The sequence below is a fragment of the Xenopus laevis genome, chromosome 3L (genome assembly GCF_017654675.1).
Source record: "Xenopus laevis strain J_2021 chromosome 3L, Xenopus_laevis_v10.1, whole genome shotgun sequence".
Lineage (NCBI taxonomy): Eukaryota > Metazoa > Chordata > Amphibia > Anura > Pipidae > Xenopus > Xenopus laevis.
In genome coordinates this window covers 135,529,800-135,552,834 of record NC_054375.1, presented here as the reverse complement: position 1 = coordinate 135,552,834, position 23,035 = coordinate 135,529,800, and the positions used below count along the sequence as shown (strand labels likewise).

Here is a 23,035-nt window from a genome sequence, read left to right as displayed (position 1 = left end):
CCTCTATATCTACTTTTGTTCGTTGTTATAAGCTTGATGTTTGTTCCGAAAACAAATCTGGTTTCGGGCATAAAGTCCTCTCTTCAGTTCAATTTAATAAATGATTTTCCCGCCAAAGTCTGTACTGCTTAGTTAATTCCCATTAGTGCCTACTGCCATGCGGAAGGACAGGAAAATGGAAAATTCTATCATACTTACCGTAATTTTCCTTTCCTGGACTGAAGCATGGCAGTGGGCACGGCCCACCCCTTCAGTACCTGAGCTCGGACAGGGAAAGAGATGGGGTAAGGGGGTTGGGAATTAGGTTTATTGGTTCCTGTACTTCCGCTGTGCGAGGGAGTTAACCCATTAGTGCCCACTGCCATGCTTCAGTCCAGGAAAGGAAAATTACGGTAAGTATGATAGAATTTTCCATTATATATATATATATATATATATATATATATTATATATATATATATATATATATATATATATATATATATATATATATTCTATATTTTTTTTTCATATAGGGATGTGATTATTTTGGCTTACTATAAAAGATATTATGACTAAATGATTACTGTATCAGATTTTAAATAAATGTTTTCTTATGATTTGCTCAAAATTCATTTATTTTCGTAACGCTTCCACGTTGCTAATCAATCCAAGAATCAGGTGGCTCTCCGGATAAAATTAAGGTAATTTATTGCAACTGGTGAAAGGTCTGACATGGACTAGACGGTGGAGCTTAATAAAGGAACACATTGCGAGGGGGTGAGTCTTGAGCGGTCTTTGCCATTGACTTTCAAGGCTTCCATGTAGCTATTTAATTTTCTCATTATTATTTAAGGCTGCACTGGCTTTTACAATACAAAATCTAACCGTATCTTTGATTAATCCATAACTTCTGCACAGTATATTTTTATTGACAATGTGTTACATGCAGCACAAGAAGGGTTAAGAAATTAATGAAAATATCATGTAGTGTTGCCCTGCACTGGTAAAACCGATGTGTTTGTTTCAGAACCACTACTATAGTTCATATAAATAAGCTGCTGTGTAGCAATGGCGGAAATTGAAAAAAGGCTATATGGCACAGTCGCCCAGCGACAAATCTTCTCTATGCAGGTGACTAATCTCGCCAAAATGCCTTCCAGAGAGCAAGAATACAAATCACCGGCGGGGTGGCATACAAATAGTTTTAGATTTACCCATGGGGCAACTTCGGACGACTTCGGAAATCCAAAGAGGTTTGTATGCCACCCCGCCGGTGATTCATATTCTTGCCAGTGGGAAGGTATTTCAAAGAGATTTGTTGCCGGCATAAAGAAGATTTGTCGCTGGGCGACTAATCTCCCCCGTCTGCCACCACCCTAATTAGTGGATAACAGATAACACCATTATTATCATTAGAACAGCTAATAACAAAGCACTTTTGTGATGTTTTTCTATTGTGACAATGTTGGCATTTTTGGCATCTCTTTGCTATTAACTCTTAAGCAATTAAAAAGGCAGAACCAAGTGTTGCTTGACAAGGGAAGTTGCTATGAGATATAGGCATGCCACACTTGATGCAATTGAACCAAAGCAAACTTTTATTAGCAGCTTCTCAAAGGTTCACAAAGCCAGACGGAGTCACAGATAACCAAGAAGTTATTAGTTGAGTTACTAAAACACACTTCCAAGGAGCTCCTCGCATGATCCCTCCGTCTCACACTCACACAGCATGACTCCCTGAAGCCTCCAGGACCCCTGTCATGTAGTAGGTCACAGGTAGCTTGCTGTTAGCCATTACAGGAGTCCTCCTCTCCCAACAATTCTTACCCCTTCCTCTTTGCATTGTCTATATACATTGCCCAATCTTCCTTCAAACCACCGGCCACAATGGTCACTAGGCTGCCATTAACCTAGTCCCTACACAGTTTAGTCCCTAACTAGCGCACAGAACTGTGACTCCTGATTGTGTATCCTGGTTCTCGTGACCCCTCTGGTTCCTTGTTCCTGATTCCCAGTCCTGTTCCAGTTTCTGGCCTTGTTCCAGCACTCCTGTTTCCCTCCGTGCCTACACTTGGATTCCCAGGTTCTGATTCCTCGCCTGTCCCTCAACTTGTATGCCACCAGCTTTTAACCTTTTGGCCTGCCTGGATTGTGTCTCTGCCTGCTGATTCCTACTATTCAAGTCTGTACATTCTTTGTGTGCACCATTACTTGTGTCATCACTTCTCTGAGTTCATTAAAGTTTTCCTTCATTTTTTATCATGGTTTTGGACCTCAGTACTGCTGTAAATGTCCACACTCCGGTTATTCAGCCCTTAGGCTCCCAACTTCCTGATACTCCATGGCATCTCCCCGGGGAAGATACAACATAATGTCGCATTCCTACGTTTGTTTTATGGTGTAAAGTGACTGTTGTGTTTATGCATTGCTTGTATATAAATCTGTTTTTTAATATAAAACAGCAGGTACTTGAACCCATTGTTTTGAGCATCAACCACAGTTTTTGAACATACTCTTACTGAAATGGTAAAGTCCATCTTAGTCACCATGGATCTGTCCCTGAATTGGACCATATTATCTGCTTTGGAGGGTCTGACGTTTAGTAATTAAATTTTTTGTTTACATAAAGGCCCCTTCTTATATATAGGGCTACAGTTGTATGTAAACATGGTTTTAAATACTCACCCTACTATAGATCCAGGAAAGTAACCTACATTGAACTCTAGGCAGAGACTACTGAAGTTCTAGGTTGGTTTAGCCTTACCAAAAATATATCAACTGTTATATCATGATATAAGCCGCCATTATACGTTCTCCATTGGAAAGCTTTCTATTGGTAGCCTCCTTTAAAAAAGAATAAATTTTCTCCATGAATTAACTCATTATTTAAACCAACCTTTCCTACAGGTTGATAACATCAGTCAAGGCCAGTTCCACAGTCTCCTTGCTGTGGAACTGGCCTAACATATAGTTACTTAACACCCTGGGTAACATATAGTTACTTAACACCCTGGGTCCTTTGTACCCACATTTTTATCAGTTCAAGGTCCAAGTTGAGGAATATGAAACACCCCAGTGGTGTAATTAGATATTACTGGACCCCACAGCAAATCATTTTTCAGACCCCCAAAATGTCTAGAGGTTGACTTGTTTTACCAATATTTATTGAAATTGTATATGAATTAGGGCCTCATGGGGCCCCTATACCGCTGCAGGGTCTGCTTTCTCTGTAGTTACACCCCTGGAACACCCACAAAGATCTTATTCCTAATATTGACTCAGTGAACTAAAGTCAAGGAACTCACATCATTTACCTTCTGTGGAGAAATGAACCAGAAGATGGTACAAAAAGAACAAATTTTTTGTGCATTGCGATATAGTTTATTAAATCTATTTCTAATTGCTTATATAACCATTTAACTCTATCAGGGGTAGCTTCATTTCAAGACTCCGTTCTAGACGATGTCTGTGATGGTGAAATATTCTGTAGGCACGACCTCCTGGGGTGCGTCACTTGTACCTTCAAAAGAAAATGTAGTTAAGTAAGGAAAACCTTAGCTTGTATTATCCCTAAATTTGATCTTCCTGTGTGTAAGAAATAGCTATTCCAGCCTAGTGCTTGGTCTAGACAAGTGGATAGTGCTATAGCTGAACAGAGTTCCAAATATTTATGGTGCATAGAAATTGCTGTGAGTCAGAAGTGACATCACCAGTGCTGCATAAAAAATTCAGAAGTCAGATATGACATCACTAGTGACATCACTAGAGTTACCTTTACATTGGACACTTCCTGGCAAGAAACAGATCAGATATGGGCATCAGAAAAATAATTGGTTGCTGTTGGGAATCTAGGACATGTATCTTTTCAGTCTTCAACTACAATTCCCAGTTTTCTTAGTCCTGACCAATGGCCCCCCTTTAAAGAACTTACAATTCAGGGTGCGGATATTCAGTAATACAATATAAGAATTACATAGTGTATGAGTTGATGTGCAGGGCCCTGGAATGCATTGGAAGATGTTTGAATGAATTAAAAGCTATAAAATGAACAACCATCTTCAGTTGGATCTCATGAAAGATACCGCAGAACTATGTAAAACAGAACCACACAAAATATATTGTTGATAGAAATTGATTGTAACTTACTGATAGCATTACTTGCCACAGCTACATCACAGTTGGGTGGGGCCCATCCTTTCAGACACTGACAATTAAGTTCATGGTCACAAACCTAAAAAAACCAAATTACTGTCATCAGCCGATATAATGATCATTAGCAAACAATCTACTGTATATGGGAACTTGTTGCTAGAATGTAATAAAGAATAAAAACTTTTATAAGGAAAAAATATTGCCAGTGCAAACATACATTTATTATTCATGGATGACCCTAGTGCAGCCAGAGCATAAATGACCAATCATAAATTGAATATATATACTGAATTCTAGCCAATGGCAAGGGAGAAGCATGTGACAATCAGTCTGGTTGCCTCTCTCGCCCACATTCTTCTGTCCCTTTATTAATGGTACAAAGACTTACCGCATTTTTTGGACATTTGCTGTCACACCCAGTTGAGCCATAAGCAGTTCCAGTGGTTACACACTGGAAGTTGGAACAGACCTGGAAAGGCAATAAAGAAAAGAATAAGTCCTGGAATCCAAAGAACCACATTACAAGCTACATCCAGCTCTCTATCTACATGGAAGCTTGATACAAAGGGGCAAATTCACTATGCGCCGAAGCACCTAACGCTAGCGTCAATTCGCTAGCGTTGGTCATTTTCGTTACTTCGCAAATTCGAACGCTGTCGTAAATTCGCTAGTATTACTTCGCTCCCTTACGCCTGGCGAATTTGCACAACGGATGTAACTACGCAAATTCACTAACGCGCGCATTGTACTTAACGCTACCTTTTACACTAGACTTCCTTCGCCACCTCAGACCAGGCGAAGCGCAATAGAGTAGATAGGGATTGCTTCAAAAAAAGTTCAGATTTTTTCCAAGTCCCAAAAAACGCCTGCGTTTTTTCTATATTATGGGTGATAGGCTGAAAAAGATTGAAATTTTTCTTGGGGCTCCCCTCCTTCCCCCCTACATTTCCTAACTCATGGCAACTTAACTATACAGTGGGCACATGTGTAGGGCAAAAAAAACATTTTATTTGATGTTTTGAAGGTTTCCCAGGCATTTGTAGTGATTGTACGTATTCCTCCATTGAAATTTGAATTTGGCGCCGTATGCAAATTAACCATCGCTACCGTAACTTCGCTTCGCTTAGCGAATCAATGCTAGCGCAAGTTCGCAACCTTACGCGCAACTTCGGATTTTAGTGAATTTGCTTCGACTTAGAATCGAAGGATTCGAACTAAAAATCGTTCGACTATTCGATAGTCGAAGTACTGTCTCTTTAAGAAAAAACTTCGACCCCCTAGTTCGCCATCTAAAAGCTACCGAAGTCAATGTTAGCCTATGGGGAAGGTCCCCATAGGCTTTCTTAAGTTTTTTTGGTCGAAGGATAATCCTTCGATCGTTGGATTAAAATCCTTCGAATCGTTTACGCTAAAATCCGATATTCGAAGTCGAAGGATTTTAATTCCCAGTCGAATATCGAGGGTTAATTAACCCTCGATATTCGACCCTTGGTGAATCGGCCCCTAAGTCTACTATAATAAGATTATAAAGGCGTCAAAATGGGCACCGGCGTCAAAGTTGATGCCGATGCCCATTAAAGTCAATGGTCATCCGTTAAGCGTCGTGGGCGTCTAAATTGTCACGGCATATCTAATCGCCGGCGGTGAAAGGTGCAAATTAGCGCCTGGCGAATAAATTCGCCCATCACTAGTTGCCAAGAAACCCACTGAAATTCCTGACTGGAGAGCTGCGGAACACAAAGCTAAATTATTTTAAAAATTCACTGAAATGAAACAGTGAAGACCAATTGCAGCTTGTCTCAGAATATCAATCTCTACATCATAGTCATATTTAAATTGAAGGTGATCAACCCCTTTAATGATCACTGTCCACACAGAGTCTTATACTGGGACATAAGGGCACTCACCTTCCCATCACCACACTTTGCTCCTCTTGGTACCATTCCTTCAGGGACCAGCAAAACTTTGCACGCAGTTGTGTTAAAATAAAACCCATAAATCTGAGGAGTAGTGGTGCCATTCATACAGAAGAGAACTCCACACATGATATCCCTAAATGAAAATGTCAGGTTAACATCACACAGGTATCTTAAACTACTTGCGTGCTGGAAAAATCTGCTGCCAGGCTGTGCCAGCTCTGTGCATGTGCAGTATCTGTAATGGGCAGAACCAATCCGATGGCAAAGGTAAAAGGGCATCAAGAATCAGTCCTGCCTAGGGCACTAGTAGGCTTACTTTCAGCTCTAAAGGAGGTTGTACTATTCTTTTTTAATATAGTTTCAATTATTGAATTTTTAAAAAAAGGGTCCCAAAAAACGCACTCTGTGAATAGTATCTCAAGTCATTAAATTTTATTGTTATGAACTCCCAAGTTATTCAAAAAATCCATTATCCATTTAACCTCATCAATTAGTAACATTTGTATATAGCTGAATTCATATGCAAATTAAATCAAACTTAATCAAATACATTTTATCAAAATAAATTAAATTAACCATATTGTTCATTAAATTTATGAACCATTAAGTCCAATTTCTGTTAAGATTCCTAAGAAATGGAAGTGGGAGATTAGGTCTCAAAAGAGCCTTTAGCAGCCAAACTGTCTCTTAAAGTGTCAAATAATATCCGTAGAGACTCACCAAATATGTCTCTAATGTGTATTCCATTAACGGGGGTTAGTGCGCAGCCGCCTACATATTTATATATTTGTAGAGTTTCAATTTTTATACGTTTTCAATGAGTCATGTCTCCATTGATTGGGTCATTATTATGGCTCTAGGCCCCAGCAAATGGGCTGATAGTGGGAGATATACACAGAAACAAATAGCAGCAAACGTGAACAGTTAATAATAATAATAATAATAATAATAATAATAATAATGAGTTCCAGAATACTAAATAGATGTGGGTATCAACTAGGAGATTGACAGTGCCCGGGGCCCTGAAATGAAGTTGTCACCATTTATTTAGACAGCACAGTGTGATACTCACTCAGGTGCACAAGGGAAATAGGTGGTCTCATTGCGCTTGCAGTATCCATTTTGAACACCTTTGGTATTCTTTAGGAAGCAGCTACTTACACTTACTGATGCATCTAAATAGAAAGGAAAGTCATGTCACTCCAGAGGCGGATCAACCAGGTAAAGGTAAATAATTCTAAATTGTTGGAGAGGACATGGCAGGGCTAAGACCCACAGCTAAACTTGATACCCACCTGCTCAATTAGTGAATTAAAAACTTTCTACCAGAAACCCGACCGTTCTGCTGATATTGCAAAGGTACCCGACCTGCCGCAGGTCTCTACTGTGTGTCAAGCAGTTATTGTGGCACTGGCATTCAGTTTAGATCACATTACTGTGCCCACCTGACAATCATGTATCTTGGCCTAATGGGCTGTAGTAGCAGGTACCTGGACAACTGCATTAGTGGAGGTAGAGCCTGTTCATCTGCTGCCTCCAGAATACACAAGCAGCAACATTTGTGTTTTGGGTGTTCACCAGGTCAGTGGAATGAGGTATAGTCATTACCAGGGGAATAAGGAGAGTAAGATTGAAACTTTCAATCTCTTAAACTGAGGTCATGCATTTTACTGTGAGCAGCAGTGTTTGAGCAGTGACTTCACTATTTGCCATCACTGGGACTATTCTCAATGCACATTCTGAAAGTGGTTTGAGCTCAGAGCTGGGGTATAAGTGAGCAAGAAAAGCCTGAATGATATCCTACAAGGCCTCCACTGATATCACAAGAATGAGGTGCTCAGCTCTGTAATGCCCTAATTGCTACTTTATAAGTAACCATCAGCCCAATCCTACTTTATTCTGGCAATAATAACAATCAACTAAACATCAGCCACCCAATTTGATTCAATTTGATTAGATTTTATTTTATGAGGTCAAGGAAAGTATGAAAATGTCAGGCCATTATTGCCAAACAATTAAAACCAGTAGCACCCGATCAGATACAGTATAAGCTCCTGTCCTTCTAATTGTACCAACCAACCCACTGAAAGGGAATTCCTGACTGGTTGCTCAAGGTTTCTGCACAGGTGCAAACTTTAATTTGTATTAGTAAATGAGGGCCTCACAATACTCACCTGGACCCCAGATTGCATTGCACTGTCTCAACATCGTTGGACAACTTCCATTCAAGCAGTAGCCCAGGCCGTTCATGCAGGGGAAGCCGTTGACTCGGAAGCGGTCAGATGTGCAGAAAGAAGATACGCCGTTGCACAAGTCATCGAGATCACAATCACCCCTGCTAGCTCTGCACACATGCCCAGCTGCCTTGAGCTGTTGTGAGGAACAATGAGAAAATACATGCCCCATGTGTGAATGTGTATCCTGGGACCGAGACTCATTTTTGTATCACTCGCCCATGACATCTTATTGCCTCTTGTGATTCCCCTGAGGGTTGTAATTATGCCAGACAGACACTGGGATTGAGAAAACAACCACCTGAGCACACGCTATAGACCGATGAACAACTTATATTACATTTAGGATGAATCAGGATCAAGCACTAACCTGACAGTTATCACAGCATTCTCCCTCTGCACACTGAGCACCAGGCTTCAATTTGCAGGTGGCAGCGTCACAACATTTATTTGCACATTCCTATAAGACAAAGCAGACAGGTGAGACGGCTGATTATAAAGTGACTTTTAGTGAATCTAGCCCATTATCATGACAAAAAAAGTCTTGGTGCTCCCCTTGATCGATGGCTCTGATACGCTGGAGTCATACTGTTTAGATCTTAAGAAAGAATTTACTTTACAATTTACTAATCTATGGATGTTCTAGATTTTGACTTTTGAGGTTAACTGTCAAATTTCGGACAGGGTTTGTGGTTGGATTCTGACAATTGTGAAGCCTCTTTTGAGGTGGGATCATGACATGAGAACATCGCCTTTTAGGGTGGAATGGTGAGTAAAGGCACTTCAGGAGTGGGATTCTAACATTAATACAGCCCCTAAAGGGGGGATCTTCAACCTCAGCACAGACCTGGCCTCTAAGGTGGATTCTAACAATAATGCAGCCCTTCTAGGGTGGAATTCCAACATTAGAACAGCTCCTCTACTAAGGGAATGTATCATTAGTACAGCACCTCTAGGGAGGGATTCTAATGTTAGCACAACCCTTTTAAGGTGGGTTTTAGACTTCAGCACAGTCCCTTAATGGAAGGATTCTAACATTAGCACAGCCCCTCTAGTAAGGGAACGTAACATTAGCACAGTCCCTCTAGTAAGGGAATGTTACATTAGCATAGTCCCTCTAGGGTGGGATTCTAACATTAGCACAGCCCCTCTAGTAAGGGAACGTAACATTAGCACAGTCCCTCTAGTAAGGGAATGTTACATTAGCATAGTCCCTCTAGGGTGGGATTCTAACATTAGCACAGCCCCTCTAGTAAGGGAATGTAACCTTTATACAGCACCTCTAGGGAGGGATTCTAATGTTAGTACAGCCCCTTTTAAGGTGGGTTTAAGACTTCAGCATAGTCCCTTAACGGAAGGATTCTAACACCAGCACAGCCACACTAAGGAGGGATTCTAAAATTAGCCGAGGCTTCTTCATTAGCAGAGCTCATGTAGGGTAGATTTCTGACATCTGCCCACCATATCTAGGGTGGCACAGCCCCTTTAGTGTTGGTTTCTGAGAGTGTGCCCGGCCCCTGCACAAAAAAATCTTTGGTGGGCCCACCCAACACCCACCTGCCCGGTTGCTTCCATTACAGAACATAGAACAAGAGCGGCTGGGGAGAAGAGATTTCTTTGAACTATCGATGAAGCAGACCCTGCAGTCCAGGACCCCCTGTTCTCCTGGCCCCCGACCATGAGGTCTGCTTCATCTATAGTTACACTGCTGGTTTCTGACATCTTCCCAGCCCCTATAGAGTGTTATACTTTGTGGCTGAGTTTGCGGTGGTGAAGGTGGTGGGTGGAGAGGAAACCCTTTTTCATGGACAAAGGGAAAGACTTTGCCAGGGTAGGTTTGGAAATTATGGACAGAGGAAGGACTCCGATAGGGTTTGGTGATGGGAGATACTGCTGAGCCAAGCCAAAGATTCATGGACTCTATTGGTGGTAAATAGTCTAAAATCAGTTTGATCTAGCTGAGCTGATGATTATTGTAAATTGATGAGTATTTACTAAATAAAAAAAATCCTATAGGGAGTTATCTTGACAACCCCTTTAGGGAACCCCAGCTCTGTAGGAAGATCCAGCGATTATAAAGGCTCCCTCTGGGATGGGATACTGGAAAGTCTAAAGGATAAAAGCCATACAAATAATTATTACCTGCACTGTACCACAATCACAGTCCTCTCCCACCTCAGTGAATTTATTTCCACAAACGGGGGGTGCAAGGATATCTGTTTTCGCAGGAACATCACTTAGACATGTAGGTTTCTTGGTCAACAGAAAGTTCTGGAAGGCATTTATACTACAGGAACTAAACAAGCTTACAGCAGTGGCACTGAATGAAAAGAAAAGGGACTATTAGTTTCCATTTTTCACAACTTGCATATCTAGGCAAGATCATGCCTCCATAACCAAGAGACATGTGGTATACAGGTATTAAATCTGTAATCCAGAAACCCATTATCCAGAAAGCTCTGAATTACATAAAGGTTGTCTTGCACTGCCCTGAACCTTGCACTGCTTCTGTAATCCAGAAACCCATTATCCAGAAAGCTCTAAATTACATAAAGGTTGTCTTGCACTGCCCTGAACCTTCAGCTAAGGGACTGGATCCAAACTGTAATGTAGTTGAGCAGACACTCAAAGGACCATTCCTCTGCACAGACGAATTAAAAATCAAGTAAATGTATTTGGTTCTATTTAGGCATTGCATTGTTTAATGTGTACCTTATTTTCTAGTAGACATAAGGTAAATTACAGAAACATCCAGGTCCAAAGCATTTTTTATAACATATATATATATATATATATATATATATATATATATATATATATATATATATATATATATATATATATATATATATATATATAGCCATACCATTCAGATGCAATCTTTAAAGCAAAGCCCATATCAATTAAAGGCTATGTAATTTTATCCCAATTTTTATTGGACTACAGCTCACAGCCTTCACTAGGACCAAAGGCTAGGACCTGTATTTCAGTAACAGCCAGAGATTTATAGGTCGGCTTATATAGTATGGGGCCCCAAATAAGAACATCTGGATAGTCAAACAAAGGAGCCTATAGGTAAGGACTTGATCATGACCAGAACCTCACCTTACAAATGTTGACATGATGCAGGAAGATGATGAGCAGGAGCAGTTGGTAGAATCGTGGTTCATACCAAAGTTGTGACCCATCTCATGAGCTATGGTGACACCAACATTGATAGCCAATTTATTGTAATCCTAGATGGTGAATGAAAAAACAAAATATACAGACAGGTCTGCTGTATAGTGACATTTCCGTTTATGTAGATTCTATTGCCAGCAGTACATGCTGCCATATCTTACCAGTGGGCCCTATTGACTATCTCAACGGGCAAAATATTTCAAAAGGGATCACTTTCTACCTTGTTCAACTGGGGGGAATGAGTAGAGGAGGATCTGTACGGTATAGAGAATGTTTTTGGGGAGGCTTTACATCGTTGGCTTTACATCGTTGGCCATACAGGTCCCCTACACTTGGGCATAAGACATTTTGCATAGACATATACTCTGCTTCCCACTATTCTTCCTGAAGGCAGAACTTTAGCACAAGAAGAACTTGCAACTGCCAGGGGGCCCAGAAAGTAAAGGGGACCAGTAATGCATCTGATAATCAGTTTATTAAAAAGGGTGTTATTGCCAAAGTTTAGGTGAGCCCTTAAAAGGGTGGTTCACATTTACGTTAACTTTTTGTGTGTTATGGAATGGCCAGTTCTAAGCAACTTTTCAATTGGTCTTCATTGTTTATTGTTTTTCAATTATTTCCGAATCTTACCAGCTTTCAAAGGAGGGATCGCTAACCCCATCTAAAAACAAATGTTCTGTAGAACTACACATTTATTATTATTGTTATTGCTACTTTTTATTATGTATTTATATTATGTATCTTTCTATTCAAGCCTCTCCTATGCAAACTGGAGGGCTGCTGAATAAAAAGCTAAATAGCGCGAAAAAACACAAATAATAAAGTATGAAAACCTATTGCAAATTATCTCAGAATATCACTCTCTACATCATACTAAAAGTTGATCTAAACCCTTTTAAATGATTTTGCTTTGAGGCCCAATAACTTCTGGTTACACCCCTGCACTGTAGTTTTGCTATGGGAAAAAATTACTTAACATTCCTTATATATAAATATACAGTACATGGGATATTGAATACAACATGGTTACAATGTACTAGAAATCCCAAAGTGAAAACAAAGAACACTTTACCTGGATAACTGAGGAAGAATGGGTAGTAGAGCACATTGTACCTACAAAGGCAAGTCCAATTGTGGGACCATCAAAATCAGTGTTTCTGAGTAAAAAAAAAAAACATTCTGTCAATTTATTGGAACGAATATCAAAAAACCAATAAAAGCCACAAAATGTGATGCATGGTGCCACAGCAGATGAGGTAGTGAGGAGAACACGCTGCTACTCTTCACATCTTACTGTTTCCATTGTTTGGGCCTGTCACCCTATACAAGCAGAACAATGAAAAATTATCTATTTGTCGAATTATGTAGCTGGTCGGCCCATGTATGACCACCTTAATCCAAAAGGGTTTTAGACTTTTTGGGCTCAAGACCTCCTTTGAAGCCAATAATTTGGTTGGGGTCATCTTTATCTCCTGAAGAGGGTATAAATATAGAGAATAAGTCCAGGAATATCCGGAGCAGATATCAGTTTGCATGCTTAGGATGGGTCCTCCTGTTCATTTCTTTAAGTTACCCATGGGATACAGGTCCACTATTTTGGGAACATCTGCTGTAAGTCAATAGAAGACCTAAGTACCTAACGGTCATGACTGCCTAGTGTTTTAATCAGTGATGGGCGAATTTGTCCCATTTTGCTTCACCATGAATTTCGCAAATTTCCCGCTGAAATTCGCGAAACTGTTGAAAAATTCGTGAAACGGCGACGGATGGAATAAATTCGCCATAGTCCCATAAGAGAAAAGTGCTATCTAAATAATTCCAATATACAGATCAGCTTTACTTACAAAAGGCAAAGTATATTAATCACTATGAGTGAACATTTTGGGGCACATTTACTAAGGGTCGAATATCGAGGATTAATTAACCCTCGAATTCGACCCTCGAGGTAAAATCATTCGACATTGAATTTGAAGGATTTACTGCAAATCCTACGATCGATCGATTGAAGGAAAAATCGAACGATTCTAAGGATTTTAATCCATCGATCGAAGGATTTTCCTTTGATCAGAAAAAGCTTAGAAAACTTATGTGGCTCGGTAGGTTTAAAGTGGCGAAGTATGTAGTCGAAGTTTTTTTTAAAGAGACAGTACTTCGACTATCGAATAGTCTTATGATTTTTAGTGTGAATCGTTCGAGTCGAAGTAGTAGTCGAAGGTCGAAGTACCCAAAAAAAAACTTTGAAATTCAACGTTTTTTTACTTCGAATCCTTCACTCGAGCTTAGTAAATGTGCCCCTTTATGTCCAGTTCCAACTCAGAAGAAGAGTTTAATGTGTTTGAGGGAATGGGACTTACGACAGTAGCAGGGCATTGTCGTTAGGTTTCCTTGGAAGAAGATTCTTACTCCTCCATTCGGTGAAAAGATCTAGACAGGTGTTAACTGATGTAGGAATAGTAAACTGATCACCATTTTCCCAGATTTCAATTCCACACAAAGCCACAAAGACGTTCAGTGTCTTGTACGCCTGTATAAGGATAAGGTCAATATGCTGTTGTTATCTGTGTTAAAAGATCATATCTAACTAGCTTCTAGACATCTTAGATGCCACAAACTCCACCAGGAGAACTTCTGCATTCCAGTTGCGTAAATGTATTAGAGAGATGGGGTGCACAACATGCTCAAATCAATTCTCAAGAGTGGTATTTTAATAGTTCTTCTGGTGGAGTTTATTGTTGTATCTGAGAATAGCATAAGGATGACATACCTGATCATCGTAAGTAGAGGACCTATATTCTGCTAGCAGGTAGTTCTCCAAAGCATTGGGAGAGGGGACGTCATAATGGCCTCATTTATTCTTATGATTCTACCCATGTTGGTTTGACTCCTGTAGAGAGGAGCTAGTGCTGTCTTGCACGTGACCACTATTAGAGCTTCCAAAAAGGGATTTTGTGCAGAAATGCACTGAAATCCAGAATATAACATACTACATTGATCGCAGTCATTTCCCTTGTAAATGTCCCATATGAAAATAAATATAGCCATTAGACGTAACTTGGGGAGTCGCAATTAAGTGCCGTGGATGTAGTGAAAACTCACCATGTTAGCATAATTAATCATTTCATATATTCTTTTTTTGAGGATTTCTACACTGCTGTTGTATTTCTTGAACTGGAAGGAGCAAAAAATGTCTGAGTTAGCACTGCTAAGCTATATGTGTGAGCGCAGTACAGTAATAGATAATGGATAGAGAGAGAAAGAGAGACAGATGATCAATAGATCGATACATACATACTTACATAATTAGTTAATAGACAGATAGATGATGGATGGATGGAGAAAGATAGACAGATAGATAGATAGATAGATAGATAGATAGATAGATAGATGATAGATGATCAATAGAATGATAAATACATACATACATACATCATACTTCATCATCATGATAGATAGACAGATAGATGATGGATGTAGTGATGGATAGTGGATGAATAGATAGATGACAGATAGATAGATGATAAACAGATAGATAGATACATGATGGATGAATAGATAGATAGATAGATAGATAGATAGATAGATAGATAGATAGATAGATAGATAGATAGATGATAGATAGATAGATAGATAGATAGATAGATAGATAGATGATCAATAGAATGATAGGTACATTCATACATACATGCTTCATACTTATCATGATAGATAGACATATGATGATGGAGTGATGGATAGTGGATGGATAAATAGATAGATAATAGATAGATAGATAGATAGATAGATAGAGATACATAGATAGATAGATAGATAGATAGATAGATAGATAGTGGATGGATGGATGGATAAATATATAGATAGACAGTGGATGGATAAATAGATAGATAATAAATAGTGGATGGATCGATGGAAAGTACAGTAGATGGATGGTGCAATATTTTGTCCTAGTACATAAACAGATCCCAGATACATTGTAAAATACAGTGTATATATCACACAGGCATTAGTGGAAAGCACTTACCATAGAGTTATCCGCCACCACATACAGCTGAACATATTTGGTTGAATTCAGTATTTCTTGTTTCTGAGAAATTTGAAGCAGAGACAATACTGTGTTTTAGAAAGGAAGAACTTACAACATGGCCCAAGCATTACAGCAGAGGATCTTCAAAAATGGTTTGGTGTCTCTGGGTGTGGGGGTATAATAATAATTTTTCTGTTGGGACTGGTAATTCTGCTTATACCACTGACTAGATCAAATCGATAATTTTAATGGCCATTATACCCACACATTTCTCTGCTTGATTGTGCTTCACAGAGGGGTATAGTTTATGGTAGTCTCTGTACTGACTGGGATAATGGGATAATATAGGGGATTATATCAATGAAATGTAACTTATTTAGGGTAGGGCAGAAAGGGCATATGATACATAGCCCCAAGCATCAGAGGGGCACTATATAAATAAAATATAATATCTGCCACTGACAAGTATTCATTTAATCATTGCATTCAGACCTCAGTGGGGTTGATGGAATATGAAGTCATGGTCAATTCATCTTCTGTCGTGCTGGTTGCAGTCACACCACAGGTTCTGGAAGCGTCTTCCTTTGGGTCATATGCGTACAAAGCATGTTCCTCACTGTCTGTCTCCTTGAGGGGATTGATCAGGTAAGCACGGCCTTGTGTCATGATGAACCCACTTGAAGAACAAATGAAGTGCATGCAATTACTATTATGATGGAAGCAATAATGGCCAAGTTAGAGGCCACTGAAGTACTTCTGCAGCTTGGCTTAGAGCAGTGATCCCCAACCAGTAGCCCGTGAGCAACATGTTGCTCTCCAACCACTTGGATGTTGCTCCCAGTGGCCTCAAAGCAGATGATTATTTTTTGAATTCCAGGCAAGTTTTGGTTGTATAAAAACCACTGCACTGCCAAACAGAGCCTCAATGTAGGCTGACAATCCACATAGGGCCACCAAATGGCCAATCACAGCCCTTATTTGGCAGCCCAAGAACATTTTTCATGCTTGTGTTGCTCCCCAACTCCTTTTTCTTCTGAATGTTGCTCACGGGTTCAAAAGGTTGGGGATCCCTGGCTTAGAGGATCATGCTATGGTAACTTACAAAATAAGTATCACTGATGCTGCACATGGTTATATGTTTCTGGTGTTTTAAATAATCAGCTTGCCATTGTTCTTGACACGATTTGTTCTGTCTTTATGGAAATAGACACTAGGAATACTAAAGTCTTGGTAAACATCTTCAGCTCTTTTTTAAACACGGAGCTACACATTTAAGGGCTGACACAAACTGCCGACTTTGTCAGGAAACCTGGAAATCTCCTTCAGACGAGGACCGAATCCAAGTCTACCTGAGCTGCTCATGTGGTCTTTTGGGTGTCCAAATTAGTTAAAGGAGAAGGAAACGTAAAAAGTAAATAAAGTTATATATATTGGCCACAAAGTGGAGAGCTACTTGCAAAAATTGTGCCTCAATATGTCTTTCCTTTTAGCTGTATTCCAAGATCGTAGTAAAAAATTTTGCTAAGTGCATGTAATACAAAAGACATCCCTCTCACTATCAAAGACGGCTCTATCAGGGCTCGCACATGTGCAGTAGAAATTCTGCAAGCCCTGCACATGTGCACAAGATCTTTACTTGCTAATCAGGTCAGGTGGCACTTCATAGAAGGAGACACAGAATGTGACGTATACATGGCCAACATGGCGGCCGCAAGGACAGTATGAGAAAAACTTCAATGGCATGGTGTCAGTGCGAAAAACTGAATTGGGTTGTAATAGTATAGCGTTAAGGAGGGGTGCGCCCAAGCCAGGGGTGCTCCGCCAATGAGGCGAGTTGAGGCTGTTGCCTCAGGCAGCAGCGCCACACTTGGTACCAGGGGCAGCAAAAATGCTGCTCCTGGTACTTTAAGAGCAAATTTCCTGGGGAGGGGGGGCAGCAGCAACTGCTGCTGCCTCAGGCAGCGGAGGGGCCAGGATCGCCCCTGGCCCAAGCAACACTAATTACCTCTCCTTCACCTTTAGGGTCGGGGCACACAGGCAGATGCAGGGAGATTAGTCGCCTGGCGACAAATCTTTTCTTCTTCTGGGCGACTAATCTCCCGAAATGCCTCCCCTGCAGGGGGAGGGGAGACTGCAGGGGAGGCAGTTCGGGGAAATTAGTCACGCCAAAGAAAAGGCGGGCGACTAATCTCCCTGAATTTGCCTGTGTGTCTCTGCTCTTAAAGGTCTGGTCATATCAGTCAACAATTGAGTGGACTGCTAAATTATTCCCAGCTTTAACGTCTTCCTAAACCTCCCTCTGTATGCTGCCTTTATTGTTCTCTAGTTTGACCATCTGGTTGACTGCCTGCCCTCATGTAAGATGCCATTAGAAGATACTAGCTAAATGAATCTAGGTTTACGAAATCTGCTCTTTCAATTATGCCTATGGAAAAACAGAAATGCAGAACTGGTATGTGACTTTCTTCATGATTATGATAACTCTGAAGAAGAGTTTACATGAAGTTTAGGAAATGTGTGGATCAGACCATCAAATAACTCACTTAATGGTTTATTCAGGTTTTAAAAAATCTTACCTTAATCCACTGCAGGTGCTCAGACTAACTAGTGAGTTTGGGTCATTGTTTACTCTCCCCTGGTATAAGCAATGATCCTGCAGGAAAGGGGGACAGGTGAGCAAACCCATTACATAAAGGAATTCAGTAAGCACACTGGGCCTATGGGATAGATGTATAGACTAAAAATAATCACATCAACAACACCCTAAATCATCTGAAAACTGGCTTCTGAGAGCAGTTTAGTTGTAAGGGTTCTTAAAGATAGGAGATGATACATAAATAGGATAAAATGGACAGTAATACAATTCTTATATATTATCTTACTGTTGTAGAAAACATATGATGAGATGGTTATATTAGGTACTTACTGCAGCCAGAGAATATTGTATGACTAATACAATGTGCTTGTGCCGAAGGGTAACATTTTTGTTTGGGGCGGCTACCAATAAATAGCTTTGCATTAGAGAGCATATAACTTTATGTTTCTACATGATGGTTGGGTTGTCTCTTTCTGATGAGGTCAAGCCTCCCTAAATTTTAATTTTCTCAATCATAATTAAAGTGGTTTCTTGGAGATATAATGTAGGAGCACTGTTGACTATGCTTGACTAGGAGGTGATAGATAAATATATGCCCAACAGCATAAATAATGTGATATGTCTGAAGCTTCCAGGAATAGAAGCTTTCAGTATGAAATCTCTTTGGCCGGAGTCTTTAATTATGGTATAATCATCCAGAATGCTCGGGACCTGGGGTTTTCCCCGCATAATGGATCTTTTCGTAATTTGGATTTTTATACCTTATATCTACTAGAAAATCATGTGAACATTAAATAAACTCAATAGGCTGGTTTTGCTTCAAATATGGATTAATTATATCTTAGTTGGGATCAAGTTCAAGGTGTCGTTTTATTATTACAGAGAAGGAAATAATTTTTAAAAATTTGGATTATTTGGATAAAATAATGTCTATGGCAGACGGTTTCCACACAACGTATCCAATATCTGTACTAATCATTTGTATTAAATTGTAGCCAACAAGTTTGGTACTCCTTGGTATACCTTGGTAGCCTGAAATTTTTTTTGTATATACAACTATTTCCTTCCAAAGGGGTTTAGAACCCCAAAACCTCTGAGCTATATGCCCCTCCAGACCTCCACCAGACCTATGTACCTTGATCTTTGGACTACTTGTGGTTGGCGTCCCATCTTGTTGGTAACTAGTCTCAGTGTAATCCTTGTGTATAAGGCCTCTGCAAGAAACATACAGTTATACAGTGACAAACTGAAGACCTTTGTCTTTGCAGTGTTAATGTGCCATGCTACCTCTGCTTAGCAAGTGTTTAAATACCCCAACTCCAAAGAAGGGTCCTGCACCCCCTGTGCTTGTGGCCAGAATGCAGAGTTGGGAATGGGGGTCACCATGTTTGTACGCTGTGAATGCTGCATGGCGGTGAATGCCAAACTGAATCATTAACAATGAATGCCTACTTAGTCTTGGCTTACGGTGCATATGCTCCTTTTAAGTGTGCCGGATGTGTGCCAGTGAAACATATTGCCTGACAATCTGCATTCCAGGCACAGGTGTGGGGATGATGGGGCCCTGTGATGGAACCCTAGTGCATAAAAATGAGTTTAGTTCTGCTTTAAATTGTATCTGTTTAGTCCTTCATTTTAGTTGAATCAAGAATGTAACACATTGTTGTGGGTTAATTCACCCTGGTTCAATTTCTGGTTAAAGAAGATAAATTCTGTTCCATTGGCACCACTAGCAAGTTCAGCTTGCTCCATTTTTTGCCACATGGATAAATACAATAGGCATGCAAAACAAGGCACTGATCCCTGATTCTCTGATAATTTGTTATTATTAGTAGTAGTAGTAGTAATAGTAGCAGTAGTAGTATCTTATATAAGGTTTAAAAAAAACAAAGGTTTGATGATAAAGTTGCTAATATATTCTATCCAGTGTGGGGATCAATTTGCAATAGTATATAGCTAGAGATCATTTTTGCCTGCAGGGTTTTGGTCGCAGCTACATATGGGTTGTGATCATAGCACAACTACCCCTGGCAGATCACTTCCCTTTTTACAGGAATGGAAAGTTCTGAGGTCTTATTTGCGGGACCTTAGACAGGGACAAACATGGACATTACTTACTCTGTCTTTTCAAGGTGTAAAACCAGCGGTGTATTTTCCAGCAGAAATTCATACTGTACCATGTCTGGATAGGTGTCCTGTTGAGGCAATATAAGTATACTTATTGGACACCCAATGGTATAATAGTATAAAATGAAGGACTATAGGATGCATGTGATATTGTGGAGCAAGAAGCAAAGTGCAAAAACCAAAAGTGAAGCACTCCTGCATGGCTTTCTCTTTTTGCGAGGGGTGCAAACTTGCTCTTCTCTGTGCTCTTGTACTTGCTTATGGGGTAATTGCAAATAAGTCCTAATAGCTTTGACTTTTGTCTTGAATCTCGCACAATATATCAATATTAACATCTATGGCCTTATTAATTATTATTATTATTATTAATTTTATTATTATTAATAATAATAATAATAGAATTTCCTAATCTGATGCATTTTATTAGTCTACTAGAAAATCATGTAAACATTAAATAAACCCAATAGGCTGGTTATGCTTCCAATAAGGATTAATTATATCTAAAAGTGGCCAAACACTATAAGATCCGCTCATTTGGTAAGGTTGCCAAACGAGCGGATCTTAACCCGAAATGCCCACTAACGGCTGTCTGATATCAGGTGAATTCGAACGTTTGGCCCTGGGGCCGAACAATCAGATTACAATACTACGAATGGGCGCTGATCTGGATCTAGCCAATGAAGACCTGGATCGTTAAAAAAATCAAACTTGACCGATCGATATCAGGCCAATTTTTGGTCTGATATTGATCGGGAGTACCCGTCGGGAGCCCCAACACATGGCCAGATAAGCTGCCGAAATTGTTCTAAAGGACCGATATCAGAAGCTTTAATCTGCCCGTGTAGGGTCACCATTAGTTTGGATCAGGTACAAGGCACTGTTTTCTCATTACAGAGAAAATGGGAATTATTTTTTTGTAATTTGGAGCTTTCTGGATAACGGGTTTCCGGGTAACGGAAAAAAACCTTTTGTGTTAAATTGTATTTTTTTACTTTTACACTCTGCTAAATATTTTTCATCCCCTTAATCTTTCAGTGTCTGCACGGTGCAGTGCTTAACAGAGCCGCTCGCTACAATTCTTTTGCATCGTCCAGACATAAAAATTGAGCCATAGATTACCTGAGTGTCTCTCTTATACTGAGAGTGAAGTTTCTGGGGGACAACAACATCAAATTCTTGTGAGGTGGGTAATGCGCTTACATGTAACACTGAAAGAGAAAAATCATTTGTTAAAGGGGTTGTTCACCTTTAAGTTAACTATAGGGGCCCATTTACTTAATTCGAGTGAAGGAATAGAATAAAAAAAACTTTGAATTTCAAATGATTTTTTTTGGCTACTTCGACCATCGAATTGGCTGATTCGACCTTCGATTACGACTACGACTTTGACTTTGAATCAAACGATTCCAACTAAAAATCGTTCGGCTATTTGACCATTTGATAGTCGAAGTACTGTCTCTTTAAAAAAAATTTTCGACCCCCTAGTTCGCCACCTAAAACCTACCGAAGTCAATGTTAGCCTATGGGGAAGGTCCCCATAGGCTTTGGAACCATTTTTAGGTTGAAGAAAAATCGTTCGATCGATGGATTGAAATCCTTCGAATCAAACGATTCGAAGGATTTAATCGTTCGATCTAACGATTTCTCGTTCGATCGTTCAATCAAACTATTTGCGTTAAATTCTTCAACTTCGATATTCAAAGTCGAAGGATTACAATTCGACAGTCGAATATCGAGGGTTAATTAACCCTCGATATTCGACCATAAGTAAATCTGCCCCTTAGTATGTTATAGAATGGCCAGATCTAAGCAGCTTTTCAATAGGTCTTTATTCATTTTTTTAATTATTTGCCTTTTTTCCTGACTCTTTCCAGCTTGCAAATGGGGATCATTAATCCCAGCAAAAAAAAAATGCTTTGTAAGGCTACAAATGTATTGTTAATCCAGTCTCTTATTCATAATGCATGGTTGCTAGGGTAATTTGGTCCCTGGCATCCAGATTGCTGAAACTGCAAAATGGAGAGCTGCTGAATAAAAAGCTAAATAACTCTGCAAACAATAAAAAGTGAAAATTGTCTCATAATATCACTCTTTGCATCAGACTAAAAGTTATCTCAAAGGTGAACAACCCTGAAATGTAAACCTTTGAAACAAACGACTGTAACATTGCTTTGGGCTCTATTGTGAGCAATGTTTATTTTCTTCTAGTTTTCAAGATTTTTTTTTTAAATGATTGTTATAAGGATATATGAGACATATGACACTGATGAAAGGAACAGAATGCTGGCAGACCCCAAAGAGAAGTGGTTTGTACATAAGCACTAAGGGGTATACTTTTGTACTTCTGCCCAGGGTTATAGTAAATGACCCCTTTTACTGTAACTATAAGTTACTGTCCCCATGGCAAAAACATTTTAGATCTTCCAAACGTTGGCATCAGTAAGTACCTCACTGGGCCCTCTAATCCCCTAGCAGCCACTGGTCTTCTCAGATTTGAATGCCTATGGAAATAAGTACCAGAAAATACATTTTATATACTTCAGGAAATGGAGGCTACTTACCAAGAACAAGGCTTGTTAGTAGCCCAGCGAATAGCAGAGTTGATGGTGGCATTGTCATATCAGTATTGCTGCTGTCAGAGTACTGGAGTAAATGCCTGGTCCAGATGAGTTGGATGATCCTTAATATATAGCCATTTTCTCAGTTGGGCAAACAAATCACTGAACAATAGGGAAAGTCACTGTTTGTTTATCCTCAGGCAACTTTGCATTGTGCGTTAATGTAATGGTGTGTACCAGGACAGTCTGGCACAGGTAGAAGAGAA

The 23,035-nt window shown here is 39.7% G+C and overlaps 1 protein-coding gene and 1 long non-coding RNA gene across 2 annotated transcripts; both read right to left on the bottom strand.

Moving 5' to 3' along the window:
• Window positions 1–3,382: 3,382 nt before the first annotated feature.
• Window positions 3,383–4,605, bottom strand: LOC121401584. Its single transcript, XR_005966379.1, has 3 exons — window positions 4,523–4,605; window positions 4,129–4,213; window positions 3,383–3,502 (listed from the first exon to the last, which is right to left on the bottom strand). It is a non-coding gene; the product is annotated as an uncharacterized LOC121401584 (long non-coding RNA).
• Window positions 4,606–12,859: 8,254 nt separating this feature from the next.
• LOC121401252 (zinc metalloproteinase-disintegrin-like VMP-III) lies at window positions 12,860–22,824 on the bottom strand. The gene is made up of 10 exons (XM_041585589.1): window positions 22,773–22,824; window positions 21,331–21,419; window positions 20,203–20,279; window positions 19,220–19,298; window positions 18,065–18,141; window positions 15,981–16,164; window positions 15,486–15,548; window positions 14,564–14,635; window positions 13,871–13,991; window positions 12,860–12,939 (listed from the first exon to the last, which is right to left on the bottom strand). The coding sequence occupies exons 1-10, from the start codon at window positions 22,822–22,824 to the stop codon at window positions 12,860–12,862; spliced, it is 894 nt and encodes a 297-aa protein (XP_041441523.1).
• Window positions 22,825–23,035: the final 211 nt, after the last annotated feature.